The following is a 16,248-nucleotide window of genomic DNA, read 5'->3' as shown; positions in this document are numbered from 1 at the left end:
AACCTTTTTGTTGAATGTTTCTGAGATGTTGAATTCTATACACTAGAACAACATGTATTTTTGTTAGTTTCCAAATCAGCGCACTGGTTCTTCCTTTTGATGAAAAAAATAATTAGGTTGTGCTGTCAACAAAAAACTTCAGCAAATTTCCACCATTCCAAAAATGTGTAAAAATCAAGTGGGAAACTCCAAAGCTAAAAGAAAACATGAGAAATGTATCGTTATTAAAAATGTATAGTTTAATATATAGAGATCTATTTATTTCTGACATTCTGATAAGGATTGCAGGTAGGCTTCACAGTATGCACTGTGTTCCATGTGATATGCTAAGCACAGGAGCAGGATGAAGAGGGTGGTCATCGGTTGGTCATGGTGCTTTTTGTTTGTATACGGTATTGCGAAGATGCAGCATATACACAGGCAACATCATCTGTCTCTCCTCCCCTCCTTGTACATCACATTGCTCCCACAAATCACCTTATCCTTTGCAAAATTCTAACAATGATCCACATTCCCATTTACTAAAGTCCCCACTGATCCTGCATCCTTCTCTCAACTCTAAAGAAGCGATGGAGAAAAACTATCAATGAGACTTGGGAGATGCATGCTTTTTCCAGGAACCCTCACACCCTTCCCCTTTTTAATTGCTTTCAACCTTGCCCTCAAATCAAAACATGACCCAGCACAGTAGCAGAAGATTGACAAAAAAATGCAAAAAAAGTAAGTAATATGATGTTGAAAGATGTCAGGCAGAAAATGTGATGAGTCAACGAAGGAAAAAAGGTCTTGAAAATGACAAGATTGTGCCTTGTGTAAACATCTGCAGCCGTTATGTGAATATATGAAGGAAAGCATGCATCGAGGCAAATGATGCACCAGAGATTTACAGTAAAACTGTGAAGATAAAGTCCATACATGCCTGCAAGTTGCATGGTTTATGAATAAAATAATCAGAACGCAAAATTTGTCACATTCAGTCAGCCTCTTGGTAACGCTAAGCTTAAAGTCCGTGTTATGCCCATAGTTGTGCAAAAAAGTGTGAGGGCACTTAAAATGTTGACATGTTATCACCACAACTACTTACACAATAAATATCATGATCAGAAAAATCTCCATGAAAAAACGCACACACTGACGTATATCATCACATTTACATGTTTCCCCCCTAAATTGGTCAATAAAATAAAATCATACGTTTTCTCTTTTGCAAAGGTAAATCCTCAAGCTGATCAGCAAATTTGTTCCTTTTAAACCTAAATGAGAATTTTACATAGCTTGATAGTTTAGTCATGAAACCTTTGTTACCCCCTTTTACGAGATATATAATATAGGAGGCTTGAGTCTTGTGTTCCTCAGACCTCAAAACCTTCATAGAGAAAAAACATCCTACAGTAAATGGTTTCTTCTCTTCTTTTATACAGAGATGGATGAGTAAGAACCATAATTGCACTTAAGACATTTCTGCTCACCCAAAAAAAGACAACCACTTGCGTTATTTACAGACATTGTAGCAGTGAAATATGCAGAACCACAGCAGGAAAATAATTCAAGTGTGCACAATTTCATTTCCATAGATATAACTTTGCACTGTGAAAATTATAATCATATTATTAGAGCATCTTTTCAAAATGCAACTGATTGTAGCATAAATATTCACATATATGAATCAATAATATAAATCAAGTTATCGTTCAACAAAAATAACCTCACTTTATCAACACTTGATAAGATAAATATCAGTACGTATACAATATATACATGGAATAGAGATACACCTTATATCTTTTCCTTTTATATTTATACACATCTATTTATGTACACTTTTCTTAAAATATGTGAGCAAATCTGAAGCTTCCCAGAAGAACAATCCCGGTTTCCCTCCAGGTAATACCAAACTGGATGGAGGTGGAAAAAGAAAAAAAAAACCCGAAACAATCTCAAACAGAGAACTAGAAGAGAGGTTCCTCCTCGATATCAATCATTGAATATTAATGTGCCAAACAAATAGATGTGAAATTTTCTCATCACAATACACACACCCTGAGTAGAGTGCAGGCAAAAGTGATACGTCCTTCGCACCAACTCGGGAAAATGTCCATCGATGCATAAAATAATTAAGTTAAGGAAACCGTCGGACCCCCAAGTTGGAAATGCTAATCTTCGATGACCCAAACCTGCATGTGTATAGAATGTGGGAGTAAGTTTGAGTGCATGACATGGAATCCAGAACCCTAAATCTGTGAGGCAACTATGTCAACCACTACTCTACCTTGCTGACAAGAAAAGATTTCTCCTTATAAAAGACAGAGGGAAGTAGTCATGTAGTCAGTGAAATGCTTAGGCCCACTATTGGAAGAAATCAACTGAAGATACTCAAAGAAGCAAAAGTTTCACATGCATGACGCAGCTATAGAAAGCTGTATTAGGATCGTAAATCTACATTTCATTCAGAGCAAACCAGAAATTGAAAACTATGCAAAACTAATAGAAAAGAAAGAAATCGTAAAATAATGAGTTATAATCCAGTCTTTCTTCCTGAAGGCATCCCAAGTGGCATTTTGGTGTTTTTCTTTCAGTTCTGGATACAGATTATTTTTTATCTAAGAGGCTAAGCGGTGTGAATTTCCTTCAAACCTTTGTGGTCGATGAACGACGTCATAGAGTGGTCGCCAGCCGCTCTTCTTCGGGTCCGCTCTCACCTGACAATGTAGAGTTGGCGGTGTTGGGCAAGGACCTCCTACAGGGGCCGCCGCTGAATTCGTCGATGAGGCTGTCCAGATTGACATTGATGGAGGGGATTTCGTAATTGAAGATGTCTAATGCGTGGTGAGTAAATGGCGAAAGTGAATGAAAGGGAGTCAAATGGGAAAACGTGGAGGGCAAAATGAAAGAAAGCAGAAATATTATTTTGGCGGGAAAGATATGTATGACATAGTCATATAAACACTGTCTCCCCAGAGAGGCCTGCTCTGACTGCAGACTATGGAGCTTTAGTCTACGCTGACTGTCCACCATAACGCAGTGACAAAAATGGTCACACAATGACACATTACTGTACACTCGTGACAACATAAGGCCAACACAAAGGCAACAAGATGTGTGTGTGCGCGCAAACGTGTGTGAGAGCGAGACATCAGGTGGGCTTGAATGGATGCTCACAGTCTGAAAAAGTTCAGGCAGCGAGTGTCAATTTGAGAGTCTGCAACATCATTTGCATTGTTGCTACCTCGAGGGAATCTCTTAAGTCCAAATACTGTTGATTTACTTTTCTTTCATCGTGTCTTGTTTTGTTGTTTTTCAAAGATTAGCAAAAATTTTAGCATTTTAAAAATGTTTACCGAATGAAATAATTGTCTGGGTCCGCCCAATACCAATTCTCATGCCAATACAGATGCTGTCTAAGACCTGAATTATTTTTAGAAACGGATTAAAAAAGTGTTGTAATTGTAACTCATGTGCTCAATCAACTGAGCATGAAAGTGCTGTCAACTAAAATACGGGAGTAGCAAGGAGGTTGCCCGAGTACGGTTACCAATTACCTCCCCTTAAAACCAGATAGTAAAATGACTTTTTAGAAAGTGACGCCCTGGCGCTCATCTCATAAATTAATACAGTACAAATTGAACTCAATTCTGAAGTCGAAAAGAAGATTGTTCTTCTTTTAATAAAGATCATAGATGAAATATGTTGATGGGAAATATTGTACTTAAATCATGCAAGATTTCCTGGTCAATGGGGTAGGTATTTGTTTTTTGCTGAGTAAAACACGTATATGACATTGTTTTTGGTTTGAATATGGCCTCTGTTAGTTGCAGTTAATTGTCAAATGAAACATAAAACAAATATAATTTTTTTCATTGCATGCTTCTAACAAATACCTTGAATACTCCACCTGACCTAATAATTTTGTCATGGTTTTATATTTCCATAGTGATTACGAATAAACTTAATTCTCCATTATAAAGTATTGCTCTTGTTTGACTGTGACAGTTGACGACATATCAGCTAAGATTTAAAGAACTTGGAGAAGTGTCCCACATCAAATTATATTGGACCTCAGGCGTTCCACTGTAAAGAAAATGGCTTTCGGATGAACCTCAATAAAGTGACTGCAATGTGAACACGCTGCGGTGCACTCTGGGAAGTCCTTGAGCTGTGCTCGGTCACATGCAAAGAGACATTGACGTCTGCCTAATAAGAAGGCATGAATGCTTCATATGAGCATATTGATTGTGAGGGGAGGGGATGTCCCGTTTGGAGGCAGGCCGCAGGAAACCCCAGAGGCAGCCACAACATGAGGCCAGGCAGTGAAAGATGGAGCGCATGGGGCGTGGGCGGTCTGGCTTACCCTAAATGTCCCCCTCACATTTAGCCCACACTGACGCTCTGGACTCACACAGCTGCAGCGTACAAATAGTGGCAAGGGGGAACAAGAGAACCATAACAATATAAAAATAGATATATTGATTACAAGATGAGTGGTAGATACTATGAACAGGTAGGGAAATAGTTCGTGAATTTGCTTACCTGAATAGAAAGTTTGGAAAGGTTGTTAAAAACCCATTTGAACTCCTGCATCCCAAACCAATGGGAGAAGTGGCTTGCTACTGCAACTAGCTAATGCTAAACTGGCTAAAACTACAGTAAGTGCTCGCTTGCCAAATGCGTTAACTGGGTCAGTTATTGCACGATTATTTGGAATAAAACCAGAGTAAAAGGTACTTGTCACAAAAAAGTCGCATGTAGGATGCATGCTAGACGGCTTATTTGGTAACTTAACCAGCTAGCTACTGGGAGCTATCTTATACATATCTGTAATTGATCAATGGAATCAATGAAATGAATCAATGGAATCAATCAATCGAACCAATCAATCAATCAACCTTTTTTTTTAAAAAGGATTGTTTTAAATTTCCAAATGTCAGAGTTTCTGCTAACAATTAATAGTTTTTCTGCAATGACATACACATCCCTGATTGTAAACAGTCGGCCATATTGGATGGGTCCGTCAGACGCGGTTTGATGTTGCCACTCATTTTGTCAAATGTTCAAATAAAAGTATACGGTGTAAGCAGAGGTGGGTAGAGTAGCCAAAATGTTACTCAAGTAAAAGTACTGTTACTTCAGAATAATATTACTCAAATAGAAGTAAAAGTATTCATCCAAATACTTGCTTAAAAGTAAAAAAGTACTTGGTGAAAAAATTTCTGAGTAATTGTAGCAACGTTGTATTTATTGATTTTATTCAAAACAACCAATCAGATCATCAAATGATCAAAGTCCATCCAATAAACAAAAAAATATATTTAATTTAAAAGAAAATTAAAATGATCAGCCTGAATTTAAGTGCTTTAATAAACAATAAAATGAAAATAGAATAAATCAAATAAACAAATTAAGCTCATGCAGCACAGCAGCACGTTTAAAGCCCCACTACTTATCTTAACAGGCTCTGCAAACAGAACAACAAGCTAACCCGTGAACTAAAAAAAAAGGAGACATTGCATATTGCATCTAGAGTTTGGAATCCTATTTAGGGGAACATGCTATTAATGTGAGGCCAGGGGTGTTCCCCCTCTTCTGTGTTTTCATTGTCGGTATTGCTAAGCAACTCTTTCCATCTGTTTCATCCGTAAACAAAATTTACCCCGCTGAAGTCGAACAGGATCACGTGACGAGGCTGCTACGTTTGATTGGTTAAACATGGTAGAGGGTGGCGGAGTTCTGCGTCATAATAAAGACAGACGCGTACTTACATGGAGGGGATTTATTAAATAACGGAGTGACGACTTCAATGTCGCCTAATGTAGCGGAGTAAAAGTACCATTAATTTATTCAGAAATTCACTCAAGTAAAAGTAAAGGGATCTAAAATTACTCCTAAAGGTACAAAATTTCCCAAAACTTACTCAAGTAAACGTAATTGAGTAAATGTACTCCGCTAATACCCACCTCTGGGTGTAAGGTGTCATTTCTTTTTGACTTAATTTTACTTGTTGAATGAATGGCAAAGGGAGAAAACTTACTTAGTCAATGCGATTTCCACCACGCTCCATAAAGCATAGCAGAAAATAGTGCATTGTTTTCCAGCTGATATGAACTCTAGAGAGAACCCCGAGTGTCCCTAAAAGCTTGGCCGAAAACAGTCCACCCTTATCTGGGGAGTGGAGGGCATAGCAAGGCCGTGACATAGAGCAATGCGACCACAGGTTATGGTCCGGGCACGCTAAAATGCCTGGCGATTGATGGTGAGCCATTCGCTGTCCAAAATGACTCCCAAAGAGGCTTAAATCCCCTCATCCACTTGTTTGTCTTCAGCTCATACAAGTGTTGTTTATTGATCTGTTAACTTTTGTCGTCGTAACATTCTCTAGAACATTCATCTAATGACCGCCTTTATCCGACTAGAGCTTTGATCACCATATTTATGAGGTCAATCACAAAAACAACATGGTATACATGTGAACGCACGCACCCATCCAAAATGGCCGCTGCTACTAATGTTTCCCGGATTTAGATGAATCAATCAATAATAACTTGTGACTGGAGTAAAAGTGCATTATTTTGTCCATAAATTACACCTGCAAGCCTATCTTTTCTGATCTGGAGAAAAGGCCACTGTTCGTGGAGACTTTCATATAAAGACAGGGACGGTGAATTTAAGCCTTTTTCTATTACACTTCTCCACCATCTCCATTGGACAAAGCCACAGCCAGTCTGAGTAGAGGCCGCTGTAGCTCCACCTGTGTCTGATGTTTACCTGTAGACATGCTCTCCCCTGGGGACAGCCCATCCGCAAGGACCTGCTCCAACGGCGCTGGCACCTGGACCGGAACCTGGACCTGGCCAGTGAAGCAGACAGGGACGGTCGGTGGCTGCGGCGGGGGAAGGCTGGGTCTTTGCCTGGGTTTGGGGGCGGGCCGCGATTTGGTGAGTGTCCCTGTCAGTGACGGGGGAGATGAAAGGGATTGCGGTGTCCCCAAGGGGGTTTGCCCCGGGGAGGAGGGGGGCAGCACTTGACCTGGACTGTAGATCAATCCGTAAGGGGAAGGGGTGCTAGGTGGAGTGGGTGACAGGCTGACTGGTGATGGTTGACCGGTTGAGTGGTCGGACATGACACCCGTTTGACAGTATGGGACCTTGGGAGGAACGGGGGCCAGTTTTTTGGAACCTGGAAGGAGGTGGGCAAAGGAATCACATTTTTTTTTAATATACCTACATACCTGTTAACCTCCACGGCTCCATGCCCGTACAAAGTGTCGTATTTTCCCGTACAAAATACAAAATAATCGTACACCATATTGTTTTTCTTTTCTTTTCGGAATGATGCATAACGGGAAATCCCCAGGCGGCAGACGCATGCGATTGACAAATTTGCGTTTTTCCGTACAGAGTTCCTTGTACGTCGTACTCGTCTTAAAATGCATAAAAAACGTACTTTGTAGGGCAAAAGCGTACAGGTTGACAGGTATGTACCTAAAACAATTGGCCAAAACAGAGAACTGGATCTACCTTTGCGCAGGGTGTGTGGGCTGTGCTCTGTAGAGTGTGAACACTGACTGCTACTCTGTAGACTGCAGCTAGAGGGCACTGTTGGACTTGCCACTTGGATGCCTTTGTGGCCAATGACAGGTGAGAGTTCTTTATTCTTAAATGAACTGAAAAAGAACACAAATTCACATAAGTACGAGGAGCAGTAGATACAAAAAGATCTTCAAACTCGAGACTTCAGGCCCCTTGATGAAAAAGAAACATTTTTCACTTTTTGCGTTTAAAACACAAACAATCGTTATGATAGATAAGGATAGAATGTCAGGATATAGCTCCCCACCATACCATAAGTTGTACAAGAATAGGCAAAAGATGAACCTCTTTCTGGTCAAGGACCAAAAAGTGGTCTGTCACCATGACTACAAAAGCTTATTTCAAATACAAAAAAAATTCAAACAGTACAGCATACACTTATTAACAATAAAAATAGGTTGGATCCCTTAACCACTACGGTTGTGGGGGCACCATTTCCTGTGGTGTGTCTTGGGCAAGTACAGCCTGGTGGTAGTCATCCCTTTGCAGACCAACATATGTTTCCACCTAGTCTCGAAGCTGGAGATCTTTCGCGTGTTAGGCAAATATGCGAACCACTGCACTACGGAAACACAAAATTAGGTACAGCTGCATATATATGCATTGAGTGGGCTACCTTACAAATTTTCTGTTGACATCTATACTTAGACAACATGGGATTTGTCTGAGGGAAACAAGAAAGACCTTGTATACAAAAAAGCAAGAACTTTAATTTCAACCTAGTACCCATGTTAGTGGATTGATCAATTGAAATAGCCATCAAATCTGTGGTGTTGGGATATTCCTTGCTGGCCTAAAAAATATCTGAATCATGTGATGTTAATTATATTTGGTCCATGAATACTTTTTTAACAATTTCAAATTGACAGTCAACTTCATTTCATTTATTTTCCTTTAGTTGTGCTGTTCGCATGTGGGTGCTTTCATATTTAAGCCTTTATCCAATTATATTTCAGCCATTAATTGTTGCCAGAATCAGAAATCTACCCGGAGGCCTTGACAATCAGTTCTCCAGGCCCCGTATTATGAAATAAGTGTCAATAAATCTGTTGCTTCAGAAAATCAGATTTTGAGTATGCAAGCCAGGGCCTTCTAGAAGGCCTAGGAAACCGATTCAACAAATTATCATAGGCCAGGGTGCGGTAATACACAAAAGTGAACGCACCCACCGCTGTTAGACTTGAGGAAGAGCTGCACAAGCAAATAATTTTATGTATCAATTTAATAGCATTTTTGTCAACCCACAATGGCTGAAGGAGGAGAAGAAATGTATTTGGTTGCACATTTACTGACAAAGCCATTTTATAGAAAAACCTATTGAGAAAAGCTGGACATCATGTAGTGAGGTTGGATACCTCAAAAGCCCAACAAATAAACTTTAGTTGCAGGGCTGAGCCGAAGCAAACCTAAAATGTAATATTTATTTATGAGGGCTCAGGTGGAGGAGGGGTTATTTGCACCCGCTACGCGCATGGTTCTCTGGGTCCGACGGCACCAGCCGTTGATGAGCGCCACCTGCTCGAGGAGTTAAGGAGGCAGGCTGCAGGAGAGGTCCTGTGTTTTGTAATGAAATTAAGTGAAAACTTTATATACGTTTCTGTGTCTGAAAATTTCTGGGTTGAAAATTGGACCGTGAACCACAGCACCAGTGTGTCCTGGTGGATAATAAAAACTAAAAAAAAGTCAGCGAGAGAGAATCCTAGCCATTGATATTTTAGGCTCGTCAGGCTCGTGCTCAAGATCTTACCTATACTGAAGGCCTAGGTGTGCAATTCAAAGTACTTACACGAGCAAAAAGGAAGACAGGCAGAAGCAACCATGTGTACGATATAATATAGTCTAAAATTGTTGCAGGAGGTCCGCCCAGTTGACTTATCATCATTATGTTGCTGAATGTATGAATGTCACACTGTTCACGTGCTACGAAATAAGAATGTCCGCCCTTTACTGTCACTTGAGTTGAATGTCTCAGACCAATAGGTTTGCGCTTGCTCAGCCGTGAGAGGAAATGAGAACACGCAAGCACCGTGGAGACAAATATAATATAACTTTATCTGCACTTCAGTTGGTAAAAACATATGCACTTGGATGTTCCAGCATTTAATGCACTTTACGACAATGCCACAGAGCCATATTTGTCTTTATAACGATTTAATATTTTATAAAAATGTTTGCTAAGTATATTTATAAAAAATCATTTGATTTTGATTTGACATACAATTTCTTTCAAACTGTGAGCAAAGATCCCAATATTTGGTTTCCTGTAAACAGCTGACAATTGTGTAGGAATGGAATATTTCATAGAAGCTTGTTTTCACTTGCAGCTGACTTTTTTTGGTAATCTGTTGAACAACTCAAAGTTGAAGTTACTATATGATTTCTGCCACAATCAATGGAGGAATATCACCAAATTGGAGAGCCTTCCACAACTGGCCAGTTATTTAATACAGATAACCCTCATTACTTCAGGCTTTGGTTATAAGTGGTTCACTGTTTTGCAGATTTGGAATTAAACTGTCTTTATTGTCATTGATATCAACATATAGTGCATTTTGTTCAGACAGAGCAAACAGCTATCACAACAGGCAGATTCTATATGTGTTGAGTGGGTGTGACAATCCGTCTAAACCTTACTTCGATCACTATATTGCAACATGGAAGTATGTAAATTGTATGTATGTCCCTTTTAATTTTGTTGATTACCATATCTTAATCTAATCTATACTACTTCATAAATCCTGATTTGTGTGTGTCTGAATGTGTGTTTGCAGGGAGTTTTAAGCTCAGAAATGGCCTTACCGTTTTTCGTGAAAATGTATACACTTGTACTGTAGGTCTCTGTGAGTGTCTTTAGATAGGGTTCGTGTCAAAGCACCCCCAATAAATACCAATAAAATCACTAAACTTCTGTGTCCGTATGGTTTGGTTTTGTGGAGTCTCTACCGCCCTCTGTCGTCCAAACTGGGTAAAGAAGCTCTAGACGGACGACCACTCCTAGCAGCCAAATCCAATTTTCTATCGGTTAGGCAATGCTGGGTGATTTTGGTTGTTATTTATGGGTACAGTAAAATTTTTTAAAGAAGATGATTGTAATTTAGCCACACCCGTCCCGTATAATATACACAATGCCCCTCACAAAAAAGGACAGTTAATTTAAAAGGGGATTTAATTTATGGAGGATGGGTATCAATATCCCCCAAAATCCCCCTTTGAACATCCATACTCAAAAATCTGATGTACCAGTAACATTTTCACCGCTGTTAAAATGTGCTGCTTTATTTTGATGCCTGATAAAATGAAGTCACAAACTGCAATAAATACATCCATATGTCATTTAAGAACTGTATGTATTTATTGTCTGTCTAGCTGCGCGTAACATCTTTGTGTTGCGAGGCAACTCAAGCGAGAGGTTACAGTGCGCGGGGCGTGCTACTGCAAGGGGCGAGGAAAACACAAAGACAAGCGAGCAGGTGAGTGAGTGGGCGAGGTGCGGCCAGACCAGAGGACAGAGAGGCCACCGCCCCTCATTGGGTGTGTCATATTTACCTAGTCAGCCTGGGGAGTCCTCTCTCTCTGGTGCAGGGACAGGCAGCCCAGGGTGGGGGCGGGGGAATGGAGGACGGGAGGCTAGGGGGGTTGCTGAGGGACTGCTCATGGCGGGCGAGCACCAAGGGGGTTTTGATGTAGAGCGGCGATGCATCGGGCGGGGGGACATGAGACGTGTCGCCAGGCGGGCTGTGCTTGGGGAAGTGCAGGCAGCTGGGTTTGGGGTTAGAATTGATGTCAAGCGAGGAGGACGAGGAGGAGGAAGAGGAAGACGGGAGCGGGGCAGGCGGGGTGAAGCCTGACCAGCGCGGCGGGGGCGGGGGAGATGCCGGGGGCTGCGACTCTGGGCCCGGGGCCACGGGCCGGGCGCAGGAAGGAGGCTTGGGGAAAAAGAGGTGGTGGGAGGCGGCTGGGTAAGGTGGGGGCGGCCGGTCCTCCCCCAGGGGCGGGTGGGCATGAGAGGTGTCAGGCCGATTGGGCGACACGTCTGAGCTGTAGATATTAAGAGAATAGACAACACAAAAGACACAGCGCTGATGATTGAAGCACTGGAGCAAGAGGGGGAGAAGCTGTGCAGATGATCAGGAAAAGCAGGGGGGGCATGGGGAATAGGGAAGGGCGGTTGTTGGTCCAAAACAAGAAGAAAAAAAGACAGAAGCCTTGTAGGTGGTTGGTGCAGGTGGTGCGCCAAGCTGGGCGACAATCGTCATGATGCAAATTAGGGCTGGACAAATTTCGACAGTAATTGTGAGTCGTTTATTTAACTAGAAAAATAAATAAAACAATACTAAAGGGAGAAAAAAAGGATCTTTCAGTGGAATTACTGTATTTTCTGCACTATAAGGCACACCCAAAAATAGTCTTTTGCGATATATTTTACATATATACAGTAAGGTGCATTGGACTATAAGGCACATGGAATTAAAACTACAGTCAGAGCTACGGTTGCACTAAAAATACAATTAAATTAAAATCATTTATTTTTAACAGAACCGAAATGGACGTTATGACATCTGATTTTACCAATAAAATGACTTAATTGATTCATAAAGGGTTACTGTGCTTTCCTGACTCTGAAGTCCTTTTTTGCCAGTTAGACAGTGTACGACGTCCCGAATAACCACACTTGTTTTCTTTCGTTTCTGTTGATTCTGAAAATGGCCTCAAACATATATATAAAGTAATAGGCAGACTCAAAGGAAAACTAAAAACATAGGACGAAAAAGTCCTATGAGCTTGCTTACATTCTTCGTCATAAACAAAAATCTTCATTCAAAGTAATCACAATAGATTTCCTACGTATAGCTAATTATTCCCCTAAACAACAATACAAGAGAATTTGCAATGGGATTGTTAATTACAAGATAGCAATCGAAGACCTATATGTTTCTCAAAAGCAGAGCAGTTACCGGGTGGAACTTTACCTTTATTTAATCGTAACTGCATGTCCAGTTTTATTCACTGTATTCCCCAGTATATAAACCCTCCGGATTATACGGCACATTTTAAATTTCCTGTCCAGTTTGTGGTTTTAAGGTTCGCCTTATAGTCCGGAAAACACAGTAATCCATTCATTAGATGTCATTTTTTTGGGTTCCTAAGGTTAATTTCATGCTAAAACTTTGATTTTATTACATTGCAGTGCTGATTTTGGATTCGGTGAATTGTACAGCCCTAATATAGATACTCACACAAGCACAAAGAAAGTGAAAAAGGAAGCTACCATAAAATGTGAGCCTGCGTCACCCGCCGCTTGTAACTGTGAGGGCGTGCCTCAGACTGCAGCCACAGTGCGGCATTTGGTGAAACCCGTGTCGCGCCGTTTAGTGACAGAAACCTACATGATCTGGGAGCATCAATTCTGTTGTGGCCTGGTAAAGTGACATAGAGACAAAAGCCCTTTCTCACACTGAACGAGCCGCAAGAGCCATCTTGATCGTGACTAATCATGTGATACCATATTGTGGCAAACAATAAAATGTGAAGTAGCTGTGCAGGTAAAGCCAGGTTGGTATAAAATACAGTGGTGCCTTGACTTGCGAGGTAAGAGAATACAGAACATGTACCTTTATGGAATGCTACATTGACAACATTCTCTTGATTGTATGGGTTATAACGATTGTATCAGGGGTCACCAAGATGAGACCCAAGTGTCATGCCAGGCCCGCCAATGGATTTAATCCAGCTAGCAAGACGATGCTGAGAAAAGCATTCAAAAAGAACTGCTCCTTGTCAAACAATGACCTGCAGTTTTATATACAGTATGTCTCCTGGATGCCGCCAGAGCTACATGCCACTCCAAACCTCCCACTTTAGAAGCATATGCTGAATACAATGGATGAACAAGAGAACATTTGTGAAAAGTCCATCTTGATGTTATTTCATCTAGAAAGTCTTTGTATAAGCCACCTACCTGGATTTCTTAGTCTTGTGTCCCTACTGTGTACCCTCATAAAAACTATGTTTCCTCATTGCTCTTATGACCAACATTCAAATAGATGTACAAAAATATATACTTTAGTCAGTTTTTTTTGTAACTCTGGTCCTGTGGAAATGTTTGCAAATCAATGCAGCCCATGACTCAAAACATTTGCCAACCCCTGATTTGCATCTAAAAATGTCATTACTGCCTACACTTATTACTACTACTCATTATTTTACATTGTTTGCCAGCAATTTTAGTCAAAAGAAAGAGACTAAATCGGAACATGGGGGTATCTTATTTTCAAGAATTGAAACATCCCTCAAAAAGCATGTATTCTACTCAAAACAAAACAAAAATCAACATGAAAACGTTTAACGTCAAGTCACTTGCAAGGCCAAAGTACCACTGTATTAGCATGCACAGAATCCAGTGATTTTAAAATTGTGACCAAAACGCTGACGTTGATGATGATGAGGTGTCAGGAAGGAATGGTAAAAGCAGCAGAAGCAGCAGCGGTGGTGGTGCAGGCGACGGCAGCTTACCCGATTCTTTCTGCTGGTGGCGGCGTTGCGGCCGGCGAGGCGGCAAATTCCCCGGACTGCTCGGCGGTAGCGAGTGATTCGACAGTTGCGGAGCAGACGCCGGGCGGAGTGGAGCAGGTCTTGCGGGCCAGCGTAGATGAGCCCTTGCGTGAAACCCAGGAGGTATCCATGACCCGGACGCCCATGCTAGACATACACACACACACACGGAGAAGGATACATTATGGTGATAAATAGCCACGCTAAGTATTCAAAAATGTCAAGTCGGAAAGATGGGGCCGGAGAGAGGCCATGATACTGTACCTTTGAATTTTCCTAATGCTGCGTTAGTAATGGAGAACATAGGGGAAAAAAGGGAATATAACGTCAGACTCTTCCTTCAATACATAAATGCTGGGCAAATTTAAACAACAGCAAAAATCTTGACTCTAATATTTTAGACAGCTGCTTTACTTTTACGGCTGCTTTATTTTGAAGTGTGACTACGTTTTTGGGCGTGAATGAACCCAGCCAACAATTGCATTCGATTTCTGTTTTGGTCAAGGTTTGCCACTTCTGGTTTTACACATGTTGTTTGTTTGCTTTGAAATATTCTGCAGACAAAATGTGTTTTACACATAAAAATAAAGTGTGCGATAACATTTACTACTTTCTAAAGGTCGAAAAAGGTTGTCATGTAACCGAACAAGAAACCAGCTATTACATTCAATGATGAATAATTGTCACGGTTGCCATGGTGCCCAATTGGCCCCACCCATGTGGCACCAGCTGTGGCTCATTGACAGATTGGCTTTCCGTCTATTTAAGTTCAGTGCTTTCACTCTTCCTGGATCAGTTCGTCAACGAACCTCTGCCCCGCAAGACGTGGGTTTTGACTCGGTCCTGTTCCTGTTGGTATTTCCTGTCCGGTATTATTTTTTTCAGTTAAATATCGGTTTCCAGTTTTGTTCCCGTCTATTTTTCTCCTGTTTATTATTCTCTCCAGTTTTCGTTCCCGTCTAGTCTGTCCTGTTTCATTTCGATATCCTGTTTCATTATAAATCCTGTCTGTCCCGTCCTGTCTGGTATCGACCTCATCTGTCCGATATCTGCTCGGGCAATTTGGTATCGATGTTATCTGTCTCTGGCTTCCAGTCTTTCCACGCCAGACCGCTGCCCGAGGTGCATGACTTCCCATTTCCCGTAAAATACAAGCTTGCGTGAAAAACGTCACGCATTTGGGTCCATATCCTGTTCTGGTTCATGGCAATGATACCTATTTGTGCCATTTTGTAAATTAAACTATTAAGTTTCCTGTTTTAATTTGTTGTATTTTAATATTGAAGGAAGCCAACATTTTGTTTGAAGAAATGGTGGCATAGTGATCTATCTGGGTTTGTTTAAGAACTTTTTTGTGTGTGTCAGGGCGGTTAAAATGGGTCGTGGGTGGAACATATGCTAAGTTACTGAAAGGTCTGCTTTGCAACACAGTATATAATAGTCAGCCTGTTTGTTATGCTAACACAAACCGAATTAATGTTTGAAGTAAAAACCTGAAAATAATAAGTAAACTAAAGCTTTAATGGTTTTGTAAAAGCCCACGTGGTTGATAGTCCTGTTTCTAAAATTGGCGAAAAATGAACATGAGTGAGCTAAAATGCAAAATCCATCGACAACAAAATGCATTAAGGAAAACAGACAACTTGCAAACTAAGCGTTATGACAATCAAAATAATTTCTCTCCTGAGTAGCCTCTGATGCTGGTTCAGCGGATATCTAATCTGTTCAAGAATGCTGAACCTAAGAGGCTGGAAACACCACTAAAATCTCGGGAGAATAGAAAGGAACACACAATGCTGCATTATCAGAAAACATTTAGTTTAGAAATGTATTTTTTATGACCGACTGCTGGAAAAGGATGGAGGCCAAATATTTTTAGTTTTTCTAAATAACAATTTCCTTAAAATCCATAAAGACCTGCTTTTCGGTTTGAAAAGACTGAATGATACATACTTGTGCTGTCAAAAGTAAACGCTTTAAAATGTTTAACTCAGGGTTGAAGTAATTTTTAACTCAAAAATAAAAGCTCTCAAAGGGACAGTTTATATTATTTAGCACCTAGTAGTGAAAAAAACCCGTAGTTCTTTAAAAAAAACAACAGCATTTATATAAA

General features: G+C 40.7%; 1 protein-coding gene across 5 annotated transcripts in view; it reads right to left on the bottom strand.

Annotated features, from left to right (window-relative positions):
* Positions 1 to 218: 218 nt before the first annotated feature.
* Positions 219 to 16,248, bottom strand: part of arhgap44a (Rho GTPase activating protein 44a) — a 51,859-nt gene continuing 35,829 nt past the window's right edge. For 2 of the 5 annotated variants that reach the window (XM_088342682.1, XM_088342690.1), the window contains exons 17-22: positions 14,400 to 14,417; positions 14,097 to 14,282; positions 11,130 to 11,621; positions 7,512 to 7,657; positions 6,760 to 7,170; positions 219 to 2,816 (exon numbers count right to left, since the gene is read on the bottom strand). In XM_088342682.1, the coding sequence (XP_088198808.1) occupies positions 2,656 to 2,816; positions 6,760 to 7,170; positions 7,512 to 7,657; positions 11,130 to 11,621; positions 14,097 to 14,282; positions 14,400 to 14,417 (1,414 nt within the window). In that variant the 3' untranslated portion in view covers positions 219 to 2,655. Of the gene's footprint in view, positions 2,817 to 4,348; positions 4,401 to 6,759; positions 7,171 to 7,511; positions 7,658 to 11,129; positions 11,622 to 14,096; positions 14,283 to 14,399; positions 14,418 to 16,248 lie in introns of all 5 variants that reach the window. The other 3 variants (XM_088342708.1, XM_088342717.1, XM_088342700.1) reach the window with 2 other exon arrangements.

This window comes from Urocampus carinirostris, chromosome 1 (assembly GCF_059441175.1).
Source record: "Urocampus carinirostris isolate Australia breed hairy pipefish chromosome 1, RoL_Ucar_1.0, whole genome shotgun sequence".
In the NCBI taxonomy this organism is placed as follows: Eukaryota; Metazoa; Chordata; class Actinopteri; order Syngnathiformes; family Syngnathidae; genus Urocampus; species Urocampus carinirostris.
Note: the sequence above shows the minus strand (reverse complement) of the source record. Positions and strands in the feature narration are given on the sequence as shown.